Consider the following 16,498-nt stretch of genomic DNA (forward strand, 5'->3'; position numbering starts at 1 on the left):
TACAGAGATGAGGTAGTCATTCAAAAATCATGTTAAATACTATTGCACGCAGAGTGAGTCCATGCAATTTATTGTGACTTGTTAAGCACATTTTTACTCCTGAACTTATTTATGCTTGCCATCACAAAGGGGTTGAATACTTATTGACTCCAAGACATTTCAGCTTTTCTTTTTTAAGTAATTTGTAAAAAACATACTTCCACTTTGAGATTATGGGGTATTGTGTGTAGGTCAGTGACACAAAATCTTGATTTATTCAATTTAAAATTAAGTCTGTAACACAACAACATGTGGAAAAAGTCTAGGGGTGTGACTGCTGATTGGCCAGCTCATCCTCCTCTAGACCGTGGATTTGCCAGTTCATCCTTCTCAGGAGTATGACATCATACTCTGAGGAAATAGAAATAATTTTTGAAACGGCCTGTTTGAGATACATGTTTATGCTTTGGTTGCAAATATGAGTATAGGATGAGTCAACAACATTATTTGGGTATGAGTTAGCAGAATATTAACTTTTAAAAGTGAGATTTTCACTTGACAAAATCTAATAATCCAGACCAATTTCACCATAAACCTGTCACGAGAGAAGGGAAATAGCCATTTCCTCTAGGCTATACCACAACCCAATACAGCCACCGCCCTACAAGCCATACACGTCTGTTCACCCCAGTGTGTGCGTGTTCGCACATCCATCTGTGCGTGTGTATGGTTGACTCAGGTTTAGTGTGGCATGAGAGCGAGTAGGACAGGATCATTCTGCAGCTTCCTGTTTTATCTGTTCAAACGGCTCATCAGTTAAGTTTCTCCTGACTCACCGACCCATGTCACAGCGGAGGGGAAATCACTTCCTGTCCCCCAGGGGCCCATTCAGAGACCGTTCTTTGAGTTCTGAGTGAGAGAACTTCATTACATTCAGAAACCTGTAGAAATAGGCTATATCTCTCATTTCATGTTATAGGTAGCTTCATTGGAAATGATCAGTGTTTATTGAAAAGCACTGCTGTTACCCGCTAATTAGCTTTCCTCTTGGATGTACCTTTCTCTTAATACTTGTTTGTCTGACTCCTCAGACATGACATTCTTGTCTCTGTGTGTATGTGTACCGTCTCTTTGAGTCGGCACCATCTCTGCTTTCCACAGTAAAATGCATTACTTACTGCTACGACAGCGCTGCCAAACAGATCCCATAACACAAGCAGCGTGTTGACAGTAGAGATGAGGTTTTCCTGCCACGGCTTGCGGAGGGCTCGGAGGCCCCTGGTTGAAAACACGCTATCTAACCGCCTCTTCCATTATTCCCCCCTAATATCAAGGCGGCAGGGCGGGCGTCTGACTATTTGAACAGGTTTCCCATTTACATCTGCTGACCCCTTTGATTGTGTGCAAGGTAGTCAGTCAGGCAAGCAGGCAGGCTAGTCAGTCGACCAGTGCTGTTTGTGGCAGAATGCTACTGTTTGTGTGTGTGTGTGGAACATCACAGTACAGGCATGATGCCTGAGGGATGTTGTCAGAGGACAAGAGCTAGCCGTAGCTACCTAGCTAACGTTATAAAATATTATTGTGGATTTGGCAGATACAGTTGAAGTCGGAAGTTTACATACACCTTAACCAAATACATTTAAACTCAGTTTTTCACAATTCTTGACATTTAATCCTAGTAATAATTCCCTGTCTTAGGTCAGTTAGGATCACCAATTTATTTTAAGAATGTGAAATGTCAGAATAATAGCAGAGAGAATGATTTATTTCAGCTTTTATTTTTTTCATCACATTCCCAGTGGGTCAGACGTTTACATACACTCAATTAGTATTTGGTAGCATTGCCTTTAAATTGTTTAACTTGGGTCAAACGTTTCGGGTAGCCTTCCACAAGCTTCCCACAATAAGTTGGGTGAATTTTGGCCCATTCCTCCTGACAGAGCTGGTGTAACTGAGTCAGGTTTGAAGGCCTCCTTGCTTGCACACGCTTTTTCAGTTCTGCCCACACATTTTCTATAGGATTGAGGTCAGGGCTTTGTGATGGCCACTCCAATACCTTGACTTTATTGTCCTTAAGCCATTTTGCCACAACTTTGGAAGTATGGTTGGGGTCATTGTCCATTTGGAAGACCCTTCTGCGACCAAGCTTTAACTTCCTGACTGATGTCTTGAAGTGTTGTTTCAAAATATCCACTTAATTTTCCTTCCTCATGATACCATCTGTTTTGTGAAGTGCACCAGTCTCTCCTGCAGTAAAGCACCCCCACAGAATGATACTGCCACCCCCGTGCTTCACGGTTGGGATGGTGTTCTGCAGCTTGCAAGCGACCCCCTTTTTCCTCCAAACATAACGATGGTCATTATGCCCAAACAGTTCCATTTTTGTTTAATCAGACCAAAGGACATTTCTCCAAAAAGTACGATCTTTGTCCCCATGTGCAGTTGCAAACCGTAGTCTGGCTTTTTTATGGCGGTTTTTGAGCAGTGACTTCTTCCTTGCTGAGCGGCCTTTTAGGTTGTGTTGATATAGGACTCGTTTTACTGTGGTTATAGATACTTTTGTACCTGTTTTCTCCAGCATCTTCACAAGGTCCTTTGCTGCTGTTCTGGGATTGATTTGCACTTTTCGCACCAAAGTACGTTCATCTCTAGGAGACAAAACGCGTCTCCTTCCTGAGCGGTATGACGGCTGCGTGGTCCCATGGTGGTTGTACTTGCGTACTATTGTTTGTACAGATGAACGTGGTACCTTCAGGCATTTGGAAATTGCTCCCAATGATGAACCAGACTTGTGGAGGTCTACAATTTTCTTTCTGAGGTCTTGGCTGATTTATTTTGATTTTCCCATGATGTCAAGCAAAGAGGCACTGAGTTTGAAGGTAGGCCTTGAAATACATCCACAGGTACACCTCCAATTGACTCAAGCTGTTTAAAGGCACTGTCAACTTAGTGTATGTAACCTTCTGACCCACTGGAATTGTGATACAGTGAATTATAAGTGAAATAATCTGTCTGTAAACAATTGTTGGAAAAATTACTTGTGTCATGCACAAAGTAGATGTCCTAACCGACTTGCCAAAACTATAGGTTGTTAACAAGACATTTGTGGAGTGGTTGAAAAACAAGTTTTAATGATTCCAACCTAAGTGTATGTAAACTTCCGACTTTGCGAAAAACTGCATCAGATTTTTATCTTAATATTCTGGCTTTAGATTCACATGTAACTCCAACTTTCATTGTCTTGAGTAAAGTATGCGCGGAAATCTGTTTTTGGCATTCCGGAGTATATGAAGTCAGACAACAGGTAAATACGTGCCCTTAGATTTGGGAATAATTTACCTCTGGTGTGGTGTAGCTAGTCGGGTCTGGTCTCTGTGGTGATTGGAGTAGGAGGTACCAGAGGGGTGTGAGTGCTCCCGGAACCCCTTCTGAGGTCAGGGTGTGATTTGGCTTACTTCCTGTAACACTTCCTAGCTGATGAGGGGGCGCTACCGTGGTCGTAATTATGGTCGATTGGCCATCCTCCATGTTACCCCCGAGGCACAGCGCCATTTTCCCAATCAATGTAGGTAGCGAGTCTGTAGGTGGGCCTCTCTGGGTTATGTGACCTTTGTGTTCTATGTCAATGTTATAAAAGATAATCTCTTTGTGTTTGAACCTCCGGCTACCTCATACTAAGTAGTACTCCTTTGACCCCCAAAATTACAAATTGTATGAACATTTTTACTTTCAATGCCTTTCCTGAAACTCAACATCTCCTCTCTTTCTCTCTCAGCGGGGTACAGAGGGCTTCTGGAAGTCTGTTGCACACTACGTCCCCAGGGAGCCCACAGAGATGCGCATCCTTAACCCCTACTTCATCCAGGAGGCTGCCTTCCAGTTCATCGGCCTGCCGCTCAATAATGGACTCATGGGCAAAGGGGTGAGTGACACTCAAACAGAAACCCGCTCCAGTTGAATAAAAATATAAATGTTATCAAAAAATTGCATTGCATTGGAATGTCCTGAGAAGAACCATCAGAATGTTCTGAAAAAACATGTATGGTGCTAGTAGACGTTTGCAGAAAATGCCATGTCTTCAATCACCTGATTCAGGTGGATAAGATTCAGCTCAGTTTGCAGTCTGCACGCAAACACATGCAGACATGCATTCACACATGCAGTACAAAGTGTATAGACTCTTACTCACTTTTTTTTAAAGTTCAAGAATAATATGCACACCCCGACAGAGGCGCATTCCCTCTTTCACACATATACAGTGGGGAGAACAAGTATTTGATACACTACCGATTTTGCAGGTTTTCCTACTTACAAAGCATGTAGAGATCTGTAATTTTTATCACAGGTACACTTTAACTGTGAGAGACGGAATCTAAAACAAAAATCCAGAAAATCACATTGTATGATTTTTAAGTAATTAATTTGCATTTTATTGCATGACATAAGTATTTGATCACCTACCAACCAGTAAGAATTCCGGCTCTCACAGACCTGTTAGTTTTTCTTTAAGAAGACCTCCTGTTCTCCACTCATTACCTGTATTAACTGCACCTGTTTGAACTCGTTACCTGTATAAAAGACACCTGTCCACACACTCAGTCAAACAGACTCCAACCTCTCCACAATGGCCAAGACCAGAGAGCTGTGTAAGGACATCAGGGATAAAAGTGTAGACCTGCACAAGGCTGGGATGGGCTACAGGATAATAGGCAAGCAACTTGGTGAGAAGGCAACAACTGTTGGCGCAATTATTAGAAAATGGAAGAAGTTCAAGATGACGGTCAATCACCCTCGGTCTGGGGCTCCATGCAAGATCTCACCTCGTGGGGCATCAATGATCATGAGGAAGGTGATGGATCAGCCCAGAACTACACGGCAGGACCTGGTCAATGACCTGAAGAGAGCTGGGACCACAGTCTCAAAGAAAACCATTAGTAACACACTACGCCGTCATGGATTAAAATCCTGCAGCGCACGCAAGGTCCCCCTGCTCAAGCCAGCGCATGTCCAGGCCCGTCTGAAGTTTGCCAATGACCATCTGGATGATCCAGAGGAGGAATGGGAGAAGGTCATGTGGTCTGATGAGACAAAAATAGAGCTTTTTGGTCTAAACTCCACTCGCCGTGTTTGGAGGAAGAAGAAGGATGAGTACAACCCCAAGAATACCATCCCAACCGTGAAGCATGGAGGTGGAAACATCATTCTTTGGGGATGCTTTTCTGCAAAGGGGACAGGACGACTGCACCGTATTGAGGAGAGGATGGAAGGGGCCATGTATCGCGAGATCTTGGCCAACAACCTCCTTCCCTCAGTAAGAGCATTGAAGATGGTTCGTGGCTGGGTCTTCCAGCATGACAACGACCCGAAACACACAGCCAGGGCAACTAAGGAGTGGCTCCGTAAGAAGCATTTCAAGGTCCTGGAGTGGCCTAGCCAGTCTCCAGACCTGAACCCAATAGAAAATCTTCGGAGGGAGCTGAAAGTCCGTATTGCCCAGCGACAGCCCCGAAACCTGAAGGATCTGGAGAAGGTTTGTATGGAGGAGTGGGCCAAAATCCCTGCTGCAGTGTGTGCAAACCTGGTCAAGACCTACAGGAAACATATGATCTCTGTAATTGCAAACAAAGGTTTCTGTACCAAATATTAAGTTCTGCTTTTCTGATGTATGAAATACTTATGTCATGCAATAAAATGCAAATTAATTACTTAAAAATCATACAATGTGATTTTCTGGATTTATTTTTTAGATTCCGTCTCTCACAGTTGAAGTGTACCTATGATAAAAATTACAGACCTCTACATGCTTTGTAAGTAGGAAAGCCTGCAGAATCGGCAGTGTATCAAATACTTGTTCTCCCCACTGTATGCGCACACACTCAACACATGCGACGAAACGGTACACAACCCACAGGCAGCCGGAAGCCGTTGACCGACCGCGCGGTCATAACCAAAGTGTGTTTGACACAAACTCAAACCTCGCTGCCAGTAGAACCCCTGTTCCTATGACAACCACCGCCATCACCATGCCGTGCCATCACAGGAAATTAAACCGTTAAAGGGATACTGCGAGATTCTGGCATTTAAGCCATTGTTTTACTTACCCAGAATCAGTTGATGTGCTGTATGAAGGAAGTTAGTGGTCGTTTTGTGAGCCAATGCTAACTAGCATTAGCTCAATGACTGCAAGTCTACAGGTACGGTAGCATTATCCCGCAGTATTTCTTTAAAACAAGTCTCCAAACATGTCTTGGAGATCAAGGACCCAAATGACAGGAATACTTTTTTAAATATATTCTCACAAAAACCTAGTGCTCTGGTAGCTGCAATGGATGAACCCTATGATTGATAGACATGGCCGCACCTGACTTCATTTCAAACTAAACTAAACAGAATTGTGTTGAATAGTAAGTGGTCTAGCCAACTTCAGCTGTTTTCATGTTCTTTTGTGAACTACAACTAATTTGATGGGTTAATTGATAGTATAGTCTATTAATGACTAATTATAGGTTGTCATGGAGCCACAAAGGGGCAGTTAAAGAGCCACATAAGGCTCCAGGGCCACATGTTGCAGACCCCTGCTCTAGAAAACGGTTTACGGAGGGAAAATGAATCTTCAGACATATTACCGCAAATGCTGTCACCCTCCAGGACAGGAACTGTGCAGCAGACTAGCTTGAAAGGCTGAAGTTCCAAAGAAGAGAGCAGGGGAGATGGGTTAGGGGTTAGGGAGGTGGGCTGCAAAAGGAGTTAGGGAGGTGGGAAGGGGTACAAGAAATGTACAGCCTTCTGCCCTGAACACCTGGTCTACAGGAACATGTGTAGAACATGTGGGGAGCCCTGGTGCCCCCTCAGTGTGTGTGTGTGGGTATGTGTGTTGGTGGGGGGCTGTCCCAAACAATAATGATCAAGGCAGGATGCAGCCTGACACATCATTCCCCTAAAATGCCCACCTTTATTGCTCCTGATTAGTGCGTGTGGGTGTTTACGTGCTGACACGGGGGGGGGACACTAAGATACACCTGCCCTGAGGGCTCCAAATCAGGCTGATGATTTAGAGGGGGCCTCTCATCCCCTCCAACCCTCCTCCTCCTCCCCATGTACCCCTAGGCTTTGAGGAAGTGGAGGTCTGCCCTCTCAAACTACTGTGACATTGTGGGGGTGCGCCTCTTTAAGCAAATTGTTGATCACACTCAGATCAGGACGAGTTAACAACTCCGGAGCAACAGGGGGAGCGGAAAGGGAGAGTGGTGCCAGACCAGTCACAGACTAGAAGCAAGATAGCAGATGTAAAGGAAGATGGGGAATACAACGGTTCATATAGACATTTTCAGTTTTGATTTGATTTCCAATGCTTTCTTGTACTACCTACTGCTCTTAGTGTAAAGGGTGTTGGCTCGTTGATGACAAACTCTCGTCTCACCTTCTAATAACGCTTTGTTCCTACATTGCACCCCAACATATAAGATACGACCCACTATAATAAAGTGACATGGCCGCTAATGATGCACGGGTTGACTAAAGAAAAAATAATACATAAATATTATTTTTTAAAGTATAATTCTTGTGCAATTTACATCTATAGGCTACATTGAGGTTTTTCTTTTTAGGCTATCTGTCATTAGTGCGTAAGTTTAAGCTTTAAGGCCTAACTTTACGCGAGCCAAATAGCCTACACGCCAATCACCAAACGCTTTTGGGAACAGGCAGAAAAGTTAGTCGATCCACTGAGGCAAAAAGGACAATGTCGGAGTTTAATTAAATAAGAAAAAAGCTGCAAAATGGAGAGTTGAAAATAAAGAGAAGGGAGGGCCAGAAAAGTAATGTTTGGGAAAGATTTGGTAAAGTGGTAAAGAGGATGATAGCAGTGCCGGCTATGTTATGTGTGATGGTTGTGAGGTGCTATACAAATTCAACATTCACAAGACGGACTTCAAATAGGCCTATGGCACGTCAAGGGAACTGTAGCCTACTGTTCAGATGGGTTATATGGAAACTGAGATCTGGACACTAACTGTAGGTCTATAACCTTTCTTAATATTAACTCCTGCAGAATTAAGCATTTCTTTTAGTAAAATGATACACCAAATGTACATTTTGACTCAGGAACAGGAGTTGAGAAATATGATTTCTTGAGCATTTTCAGCATCTACAGACAGTCCTCTATCTTTATCAGCATCATAAAAGCTGATAGTATTTAAACCACATAAAATATGCAACCAAGCCGAACTGAAATCTTATCAGAAACATGTTGGGTCGTTTTCACAGCATTTGTATTTCCTTACAAGTGGTCAAACTGATGTCATTTGGAAATTTGGCACAGAAAATTGTTCTCATTTTTATTTTTCCCCGGTCCCTAAACGTCTTTGCTCCGCGAAAGAGGCAGGGATGACATAACTTTACCGATGTCGACTAGATTGAAGCATTCATTCTATAATTTATGACATTCTGGTGAGCAAGGGTTTATTTAGTTTTCTAGGTTAACATATAATGACAGAAGAGAAGCTGCATGTATTTAATTATAGACAAGTTGACTAACAAATGACAGAAATTATAAGCAGAAACATATGTAAATTAAACAAAGAAAATCCTGCATCCCCTGTCATAAAATCATTCTGCCGTCTCTGACTGTAGCCTACAGCACATTTACTATATTTGCGGGTCCGGTGCGGGCCTCAGATTTCCACTTCATCACATATAGTCGGGTGGTTTCAGATGGGTTATGAGACGGGTGCGGGTGAACAAACAGCTGACCCACGCACCACTAATGGCCACCTCTGTGCTTCTGCTTTTCCAGAATATTCCAACCCTGGGGACGGTCGCCATAACGATGGCGCTGCATAACTGTGATGAGGTGGTGGTGGCCGGCTTCGGTTATGACATGAACACGCCTCACGCACCCTTGCACTACTACGAGACGGTCAAAATGTCCGCCATCAAAGAGGTGCGTGTTTTTGTTGCATTCATATCAACTGGAAATGAGTACATCTCAGGACTCTTCGAGTGGTGTGTCCTCTCCTTGTGAAAACGCATTGTCAGTACACATCCACCATATTGCTTTCCCTGATCCTGTGTTTTCAGGTGAGTGCAGATGAGAGAGCGGAGACTACATTGGCTCCCCACTAGACCTATTAGACTAACGAGAGTGTTATTCCGATATCTGTGTCTTTTTGATTGGCTCTTGCATCCCCCCCCTCCTCCCTTTGAACTTCGACCAAATAAATTACCCCAAGACAGAGCGTTTTAATCCTCCACTCCCGACTGCATCAGTGTTCTATTATTACAGATGTCACAGAGGGGAGCTGTCATATGAACTATGAGCTCAGAATGATAACCTTTGTCTAAACTCCCAGTGAACTCCTGACATTTGCCATGTTGAGCAGTGTAATCAATGGAAACATCAACTGGTAGGTCTATCGTCATTGGAACACTAAAAGACTACCTCTCCCTCATGTCCTTCCACTGGTGGTAATGTGCTGAGGTCACCTCTCAGGGGGTGATGAGATGCAATAGTATCCTTACTCACTGTCTGACGTGAACTAGTCCCCTCCTTCAAACAGCGTTACCCACCATAGACGCAAGACGGCTCAAGGTGCACTTTGGGGTGTTTTTCAACTTTCTTTAGCTCATTCAACTTTCTTTAGCTTAGTGTAAAGGGACCGTACAGGAGTGAATGTAGAATACCACACTGTACAGCATGGCTGTACACACCATTTGTATGTGTGTGTTAAGTGGATGCAAAGATGTTAAAGCAAGAGGGAGGTTGCTTCCATATCATCTACTTTCTGACCTAGCTCCTCATCCCTGGACTCTGAAGACACACACCGGTGTTACCGCTCCCGTCTTTCCCGGCCAAGCTCCCTGTAGAGCATTGAAACCCTAGCCCTGGATCCGTGTGGTTCCGTGTGAGTGAGATCCGTCAGTGTCCGGGCCGGGCCAACACAGACAGGCCAGGGGCCCTCGAGCGGCTCGGTCCCACAGCTTGGACCCAGGTGGGTTCCCTGGGCCAGCTGTGGGGCCCAGTTCAGCCCAGTCCTCGCACTATCAGGCCCCAGAGCCCACCACCTGCTCTGGTTACACACACTGCCGACCGGACTGAGGGCCTGGATCACAATGGGGAGGGAAACTTGGTGTGGCTCCATACACACACACTTTAATCTATCACACATTAACCAGAAAAAACTATGCATTTACTAAAGTACTTATGGCAAGGCTCTTAACCAGGTCAAGTTAATTGTTTTGATGCAGAGAGATAGAGAAGCAGAATAGGATGCAAGAAACATCCTTCAAGTTTAGGCTGATGAGAACAGGGTCTTTGAACCTGACCCGTATTCATCTGACAATCTTCTTGTTTCTCATTGTGTTCCCTTGCACCTCCACAGTCCTGGACACACAACATATCCAAGGAAAAGGAGTTCCTCCGCAAGCTGGTGAAGGCCAACATCATCACGGACCTGACTAACGGGATATGAGTCTGACCGTCCAAGAGGTTTGCCTTTTCCCAAAGGAACTACAGAACAGAGGATGCTGGGAATTAACCTGGGTGGTGGGGGGGAGAGGACCCTTAGAACCCGGACCCTGGTGGTCTGCACACTGCCTGAGTTTTTATATAGAGGAGATTTAAGCGGACGGCTCGGTGGAAAGGCGCACATATGTGCCTTCTGACCCAGAGGCTCCTGTCTGACACAGCCAGGAGGGACGGACATGGATCGAACGTCAGTCAGCAGACAATCAGACAACCGCCTTTACCATTTTAAAACCGGCGAGCTCCGCGTGAACGCACGAGTGGTATGGAGGAGGAGGATGACACGGATGGCAGAGTACGGAAGGTCTGACTGACAGACTGCAGGAGAGACAGACAGAGGGACAGATAGTTACAGCAGTGCCAAATGTACCTCGTTACAAAGGGGGGAGGAGACTACGTCTCCCTCTACTGCCTGAATGTATTTACTTTAACAGTGTAAATGTCAAAGATTTTTACTGTGCTTTTTAACAAACTGCAGCGACTCCCACCCCATCCCCAGTTCTCTCGGTACGTTCTTCACCGGCGAGACTCCCTCCGTCCAGGCCTGGCGGAAAGGCCTTTTTTAAAAACCTCTATCTCCCCCTTCTCGCTTCCATATCAGCAGGCCTTTTTAAGGCCACCCTGCGTTTTGAGATTATAATTTCAGATTTTAACAGGAAGACGGCCTGGATTATTTTATTTTGGTTTAATTTATTTATAAATGAAGGCTGAGAATTGGTGCGCTATCATTTCCTCCTAACAGTTCGCCATGATGTGCTTCCTCAATGACTCACTGTGGTGTCATAAATTGTTGAGTGGATGTCCCTCAAACCCTAGTATTTCCAGTATGGCTCTTCACAAAATGAAGCGCTAACAGTCCAGTATTACAGCGAGGGACCCACTGGTCTGGTAATACAGTGATCCCGTTCATACCCAAGTGTTACAGAATAAGTCCCCACTTGTCCAGTATTTAAATAAAAGCCCAAGTTGTCCAATATTGCAGTAAAATAACCGCTGGAGTAATATTATGAGTCCCCACTTGTCCAGTATTTAGTTAAAAACCTAAGTGGTCCAATACTTCAATGGGTCAGTTATCATATTAGACCCCACATGTCCAGTATATCAGTCAGATTGCAGTAGAGTCCTGCATCGGGTCAGATACCCACGATTCCCTGCAAAGGAAATCAGCTGGTGGGTGCAATGAAAACATTCTTTCAACCCGCAGGTCGGCTCGCGGTTCAGAACAATTATATTTCGGGTCGGAAACGTTTTAAATGAAGATGTCATTTTGTTTTACAAACCCAAGAGCTTGTTGAATTCTGTTGCATATTCTATAATGTGAGCGGTGAGGCAGAAAGGCTACCAGCCACGCAGCGAGAGAGTGGAGATGGGAACTGTCCTTGATTTGTGTGGTGCTGAGAAACATTCCTAATTTGTCCATGTGCAAAGCTTATGTTCCCTTCCGCCATGCGACTATATGTTGCCAAGTTTATTTTCCCTGACTCGTAGCACATGCGAAAATGGCTAACTTAACAGGATAAATAAAAAGAAAGGTTATGATGGTTGAATATACACCATCGTGGAAACAGGTGCTGCGCAAGTGAAATCCCCATTTTGGAGTCCTAGTGGACAAGGAGGACAACAACCCGGTAGATGGATACAAAAAAGTGCAAGCAGGTGTTTGTTTACAATAATTATGTTTATTATCAGTTAATTATTACATGAATTAACCTTGCACAGGCTATATAAAGTTTAAAACTGTGCAGCTGGTAAAAGCTTGAGTAGCCAATTTTTACAGCCTATAACCTATTCGATTCAGCGAATTGTTTGTTTCAATTAAACTATTTGATTATCTAAACAATATTGAATGTAAAGGTATTGTTTTATGTCGGCTATAGGCTTTCATTAGGTAAGAAGGCTAATTGGAAGGCTCTTTGATTCAGAGGGTTAACTGACTAGGTATCCCCCTTTCCATTTTAAAAGCAATTTGAGTTGTCAATTGTGAAAATAAGAGAGGCCTATCGTTCTTAATTCATGGCATGGTTTCCTTTTATCCAAATGTTGAATAGACATGCGGACAAATTAATACAGGGAATGGGAATAGCCTATTGCTCTCCTACTCTGGAGTCATAAAAACTATTAAATATCTACTTTTTTTGGCGGGTCACGGATCGGCTCTCCGAACAATTCTATGCGGTTGGGTCGGGTTGCGGAGAATAATCTGTCCTGATGTCGGATATCGGTTTGGGCTCGGAATTGATGTGCCTGGTGGGTGTGGCTCCAAAAAACTGACCCGTGCAGGACTCTAGATTGCAGTAAATCATCCACAGGAGTTATTACAATATTGAACCATACTTCATTTACATTTTTATCCGTTTGGTTTGCAATATTAAACCCAGACTGGTATTACAATGTGAAAGCTTATGGGTCCCAAGTTTCTCAGCAAAAAGGCCAATTTTTTGGTTAGTTCAAAAACTAACAGTTCAGTATTTACTGTAAGTGTTTCTCCGTGCATAGCAGTGGTTCAGTATTGATCAGATGAGATCATGCTATGGTTGCACTTAGCCTCCCTCGCTGCTTCCCTCAACATCCTCAACAAAACTTACGAATGTCAATTTAAGATTTAATTTTTTTTAAATTTACTGAATGTGAAAGTCAGCTTTATATGGTGGTGAATTTTATTCTGACATGACAAGTTTTGGTTTTTTGTACATTTTTGGATTACATTTAATTTGTTTTTTGAAAGTGAGTAATTTTCTATGAGGATTTTTCAATTAATCAAATGTTTTTTTTTTGTTTTTTTTATGTGTATCCTGGACTGGACAGGAATTTAAACAGAATTGACCCCAACCCTGTTTTTCCAGCCTGGTCACTAAGCAGAATGTAATTATTAGAACTGGAGACAACAATGACATCATACAGGAAACCTCACCATATCACCCATTGAGAGAGGTCTATATCAGTTATCACCTTGCCCTGAGCAATCAATCACTGGCAAGGTCGTTACAGATCAAATCACAAGTGTTGCAGTTTCTTTTTATATTATATATACAGTGCCTTCAGAAAGTATTCATACTCCTTGACTTATTCCACATTTTGTTGTTACAGCCTGAATTCAAAGTGAATTTTCTCACCCATCTACACACAATACCCCATAATGACAAAGTGAAAGCATGTTTTTAGCAAATGTATTGTAAATAAAATACAGAAATATCTCACTTACATAAGTATTCACACCCCTGAGTCAATACTTTGTAGAAGCAACTTTGGCGGCGATTACATCTGTGAGTCTTTTTAGGTAAGTCTCTTAAGAGTCTTGCACACCTGGATTGTACAATATTTGCCCATTCTTTTTTAAATTCTTCAAGCTCTGTCAAGTTTGTTGATCATTGCTAGACAGCCATTTTCAAGTCTTGCCATAGATTTTCAAGCCGATTTTAAGTCAACTGTAACTAGGCCACTCAGGAACATTCAATGATGTCTTGGTAAGCAACTCTAGTGTAGATTTGGCCTTGTGTTTTAGGTTATTGTCCTGCTGAAAGGTGAATTTGTCTCCCAATGTCTGTTGGAAGGCAAACTGAACCAAGTTTTCCTCTAGAATTCTGCCTGTGCTTAAATAGCTGTATTCAATTTATTTTTATCCCCAAAAAACGTCCTGGTCCTTGCCAATGACAAGCATACCCATAACATGATGCAGCCACCACCATGCTTGAAAATATGAAGTGGTACTCAGTGATGCAGTGTTGGATTTGCCCCAAACATAACGATTTGTATTTAGGACAAAAAGTTAATTTCTTTGCCACATTTTTGCAGTATTTCTTTAGTGCCTTATTGCAAACAGGATGCCTGTTTTGGATTATTTTTATTATGTACAGGCTTCCTTCTATTAACTCTGTCAGTTAGGTTAGTATTGTGGAGGAACTGACTGGGTGTATTGATACAACATCCAAAGCCTAATTAATAACTTCACCATGCTCAAAGGGATATTCAGCGTCAGCTTTTTTTTTTACACATCTACCAATCAGTGCCCTTCTTTGCGAGGCATTGAAAAACCTCCTTTGAATCTGTCCTTGAAGTTCACTACTCGATTGAGGGACCTTACAGATAATTGAATGTGTGGGGTACAGAGATGGGGTAGTTATTCAAAAATCATGTTAACCACAATTATTGAACAGGGAATGAGTCCATGCAACTTATTATAATAATAATAATATAATATGCCATTTAGCAGACGCTTTTATCCAAAGCGACTTACAGTCATGCGTGCATACATTTTTGTGTATGGGTGGTCCCGGGGATCGAACCCACTACCTTGGCGTTACAAGCGCCGTGCTCTACCAGCTGAGCTACAGAGGACCACATTATGCGATGTGTTAAGCACATTTTTACTCCTGAACTTATTTAGGCTTGCCATAACAAAGGGGTTAAATACGTATTGACTCAAGACATTTCAGCTTTTAATTTAGCATTAATTTCTAATATTTTCTACAAACAAAATTCCACATTGACATTATGGGGTATAGAGTCCCACAGTATCATAATCCCACAGTATCAAAAGAGTCAAAATACCCATAAAACCTAGTGGTCAAACAGAGAAATGGTTCCAATCGTTTCTCCACCATTCATTTTTCCCATAGGGGATTTTGGAAACACTTCAAATAAGGGGGCTGTGTTTCGTGTAGGCTTACCCAGGTGTGACGTTTTAATAACCATGTAAATCTCTCACAAATATATTTATCAATATATTCACCTTTAATTACCCACGAAAAATGAAATGATAATTAGCTGCTAGTGTGGCTATCATAAAGAACTACAAATGCCATGACGATCTGGATGAGACTGCGGAATCGAGGCAAAGGTAAGAATATCTGGATTAACTATCTAATGTTAGCTAAATGTAGTAATGAATAAGTAGGCTACATTTCTTTAAATGGACAATTCTATGAACTGTGTAAATGGACACAATATCTGTTAACAAAGGTATCTGCTAGAGATGACCTGCAGGAGCTTGCAGGGATTTGTAGTTTTGCATGATGTCTACTTTGACGCTAATTAGCATTTTTGAATCAGAGTAAATAGAACCGAATATATTGATGAGTCACCTTTTCCGAGAGATTTACATGGTTATCAAAACGTTATGCCAGGGTAAACCTACACAAAACACAGCCCTTATTTTAAGTGTTTCTAAAGTGAATGGAGGAAAAATGATTGGAACCTGTTTTGACCTCTAGGTTTTATAGGTATTCTGACACCTCCACTGTGGTGCTCTATTGTGTGTAGATCAGTGACACAATCTCAACTTAATCCATTTTAAATTCAGGCTGTAGCAACAACATTTGGAAAAAGTAAAGGTTTGTGGATACTTTCTGAAGGCACTGTATAAATGTGTGTGTGTATATGTAGACTTTGTCCTATCTGCAACTTGTTAATAAATACGTTGACCCTTTGGTCTCTTGGTGCAGTTGACTGATGGATGGTGTGTATTTCTTTTGTTTTATTGTTTGTTTTTTGTTAACACACATAAAGGACTGTCAACGGGTGGTCTATAGTGTGCAGGCAACTACCTGAGCAGGCCTTAATTAGGTTACAAGGCCCTGGTGTTCTTTACTGTTTTGCAGTACCCATACTATATGTGTCCATTTTTCTGTTATATAGGTTATAGACTCCACAGGAAGAAAAAAAAACATACTGTTAAGGTAAAAAAAATGATTGGTCTAAGCCTGGAGCAGGATTTCCTCTTATTCCCTCTCCCTGCTACCCGCTGAGAGACAGGAAATACTTTTTCAATCCCTATCCACACTTTCTCTCTGTTCTTCACCTGCCAAACCCTTATGAGGATCTAGTTTCATTGTAGTGGCCCGGAGGGACCCATCCAAACCAGGACACACACTGTTGTAAGGATACTCTTAAGACGCACACACATAAATTATTTGACACACACACACATACATCGCCTAGTGAAAGTCTACACACCGCTTGCATAGTCTTCACATTTTGCTGTCTTACAATTCAATCTGA

General features: G+C 42.6%; 1 protein-coding gene across 2 annotated transcripts in view; it reads left to right on the forward strand.

Annotated features, from left to right (window-relative positions):
* Nucleotides 1–15,946, forward strand: part of LOC311098649 (CMP-N-acetylneuraminate-beta-1,4-galactoside alpha-2,3-sialyltransferase-like) — a 77,571-nt gene extending 61,625 nt beyond the window's left edge. For both annotated transcript variants that reach the window (XM_084139183.1, XM_084139184.1), the window contains 3 exons: nucleotides 3,755–3,901; nucleotides 8,774–8,920; nucleotides 10,359–15,946. In XM_084139183.1, the coding sequence (XP_083995309.1) occupies nucleotides 3,755–3,901; nucleotides 8,774–8,920; nucleotides 10,359–10,448 (384 nt within the window). In that variant the 3' untranslated portion in view covers nucleotides 10,449–15,946. The remainder of the gene's footprint in view (nucleotides 1–3,754; nucleotides 3,902–8,773; nucleotides 8,921–10,358) is intronic.
* The last annotated feature ends 552 nt before the right edge of the window (nucleotides 15,947–16,498 follow it).

Source organism: Coregonus lavaretus (assembly GCF_964263955.1).
Source record: "Coregonus lavaretus genome assembly, chromosome: 23".
NCBI classification, from domain to species: Eukaryota; Metazoa; Chordata; class Actinopteri; order Salmoniformes; family Salmonidae; genus Coregonus; species Coregonus lavaretus.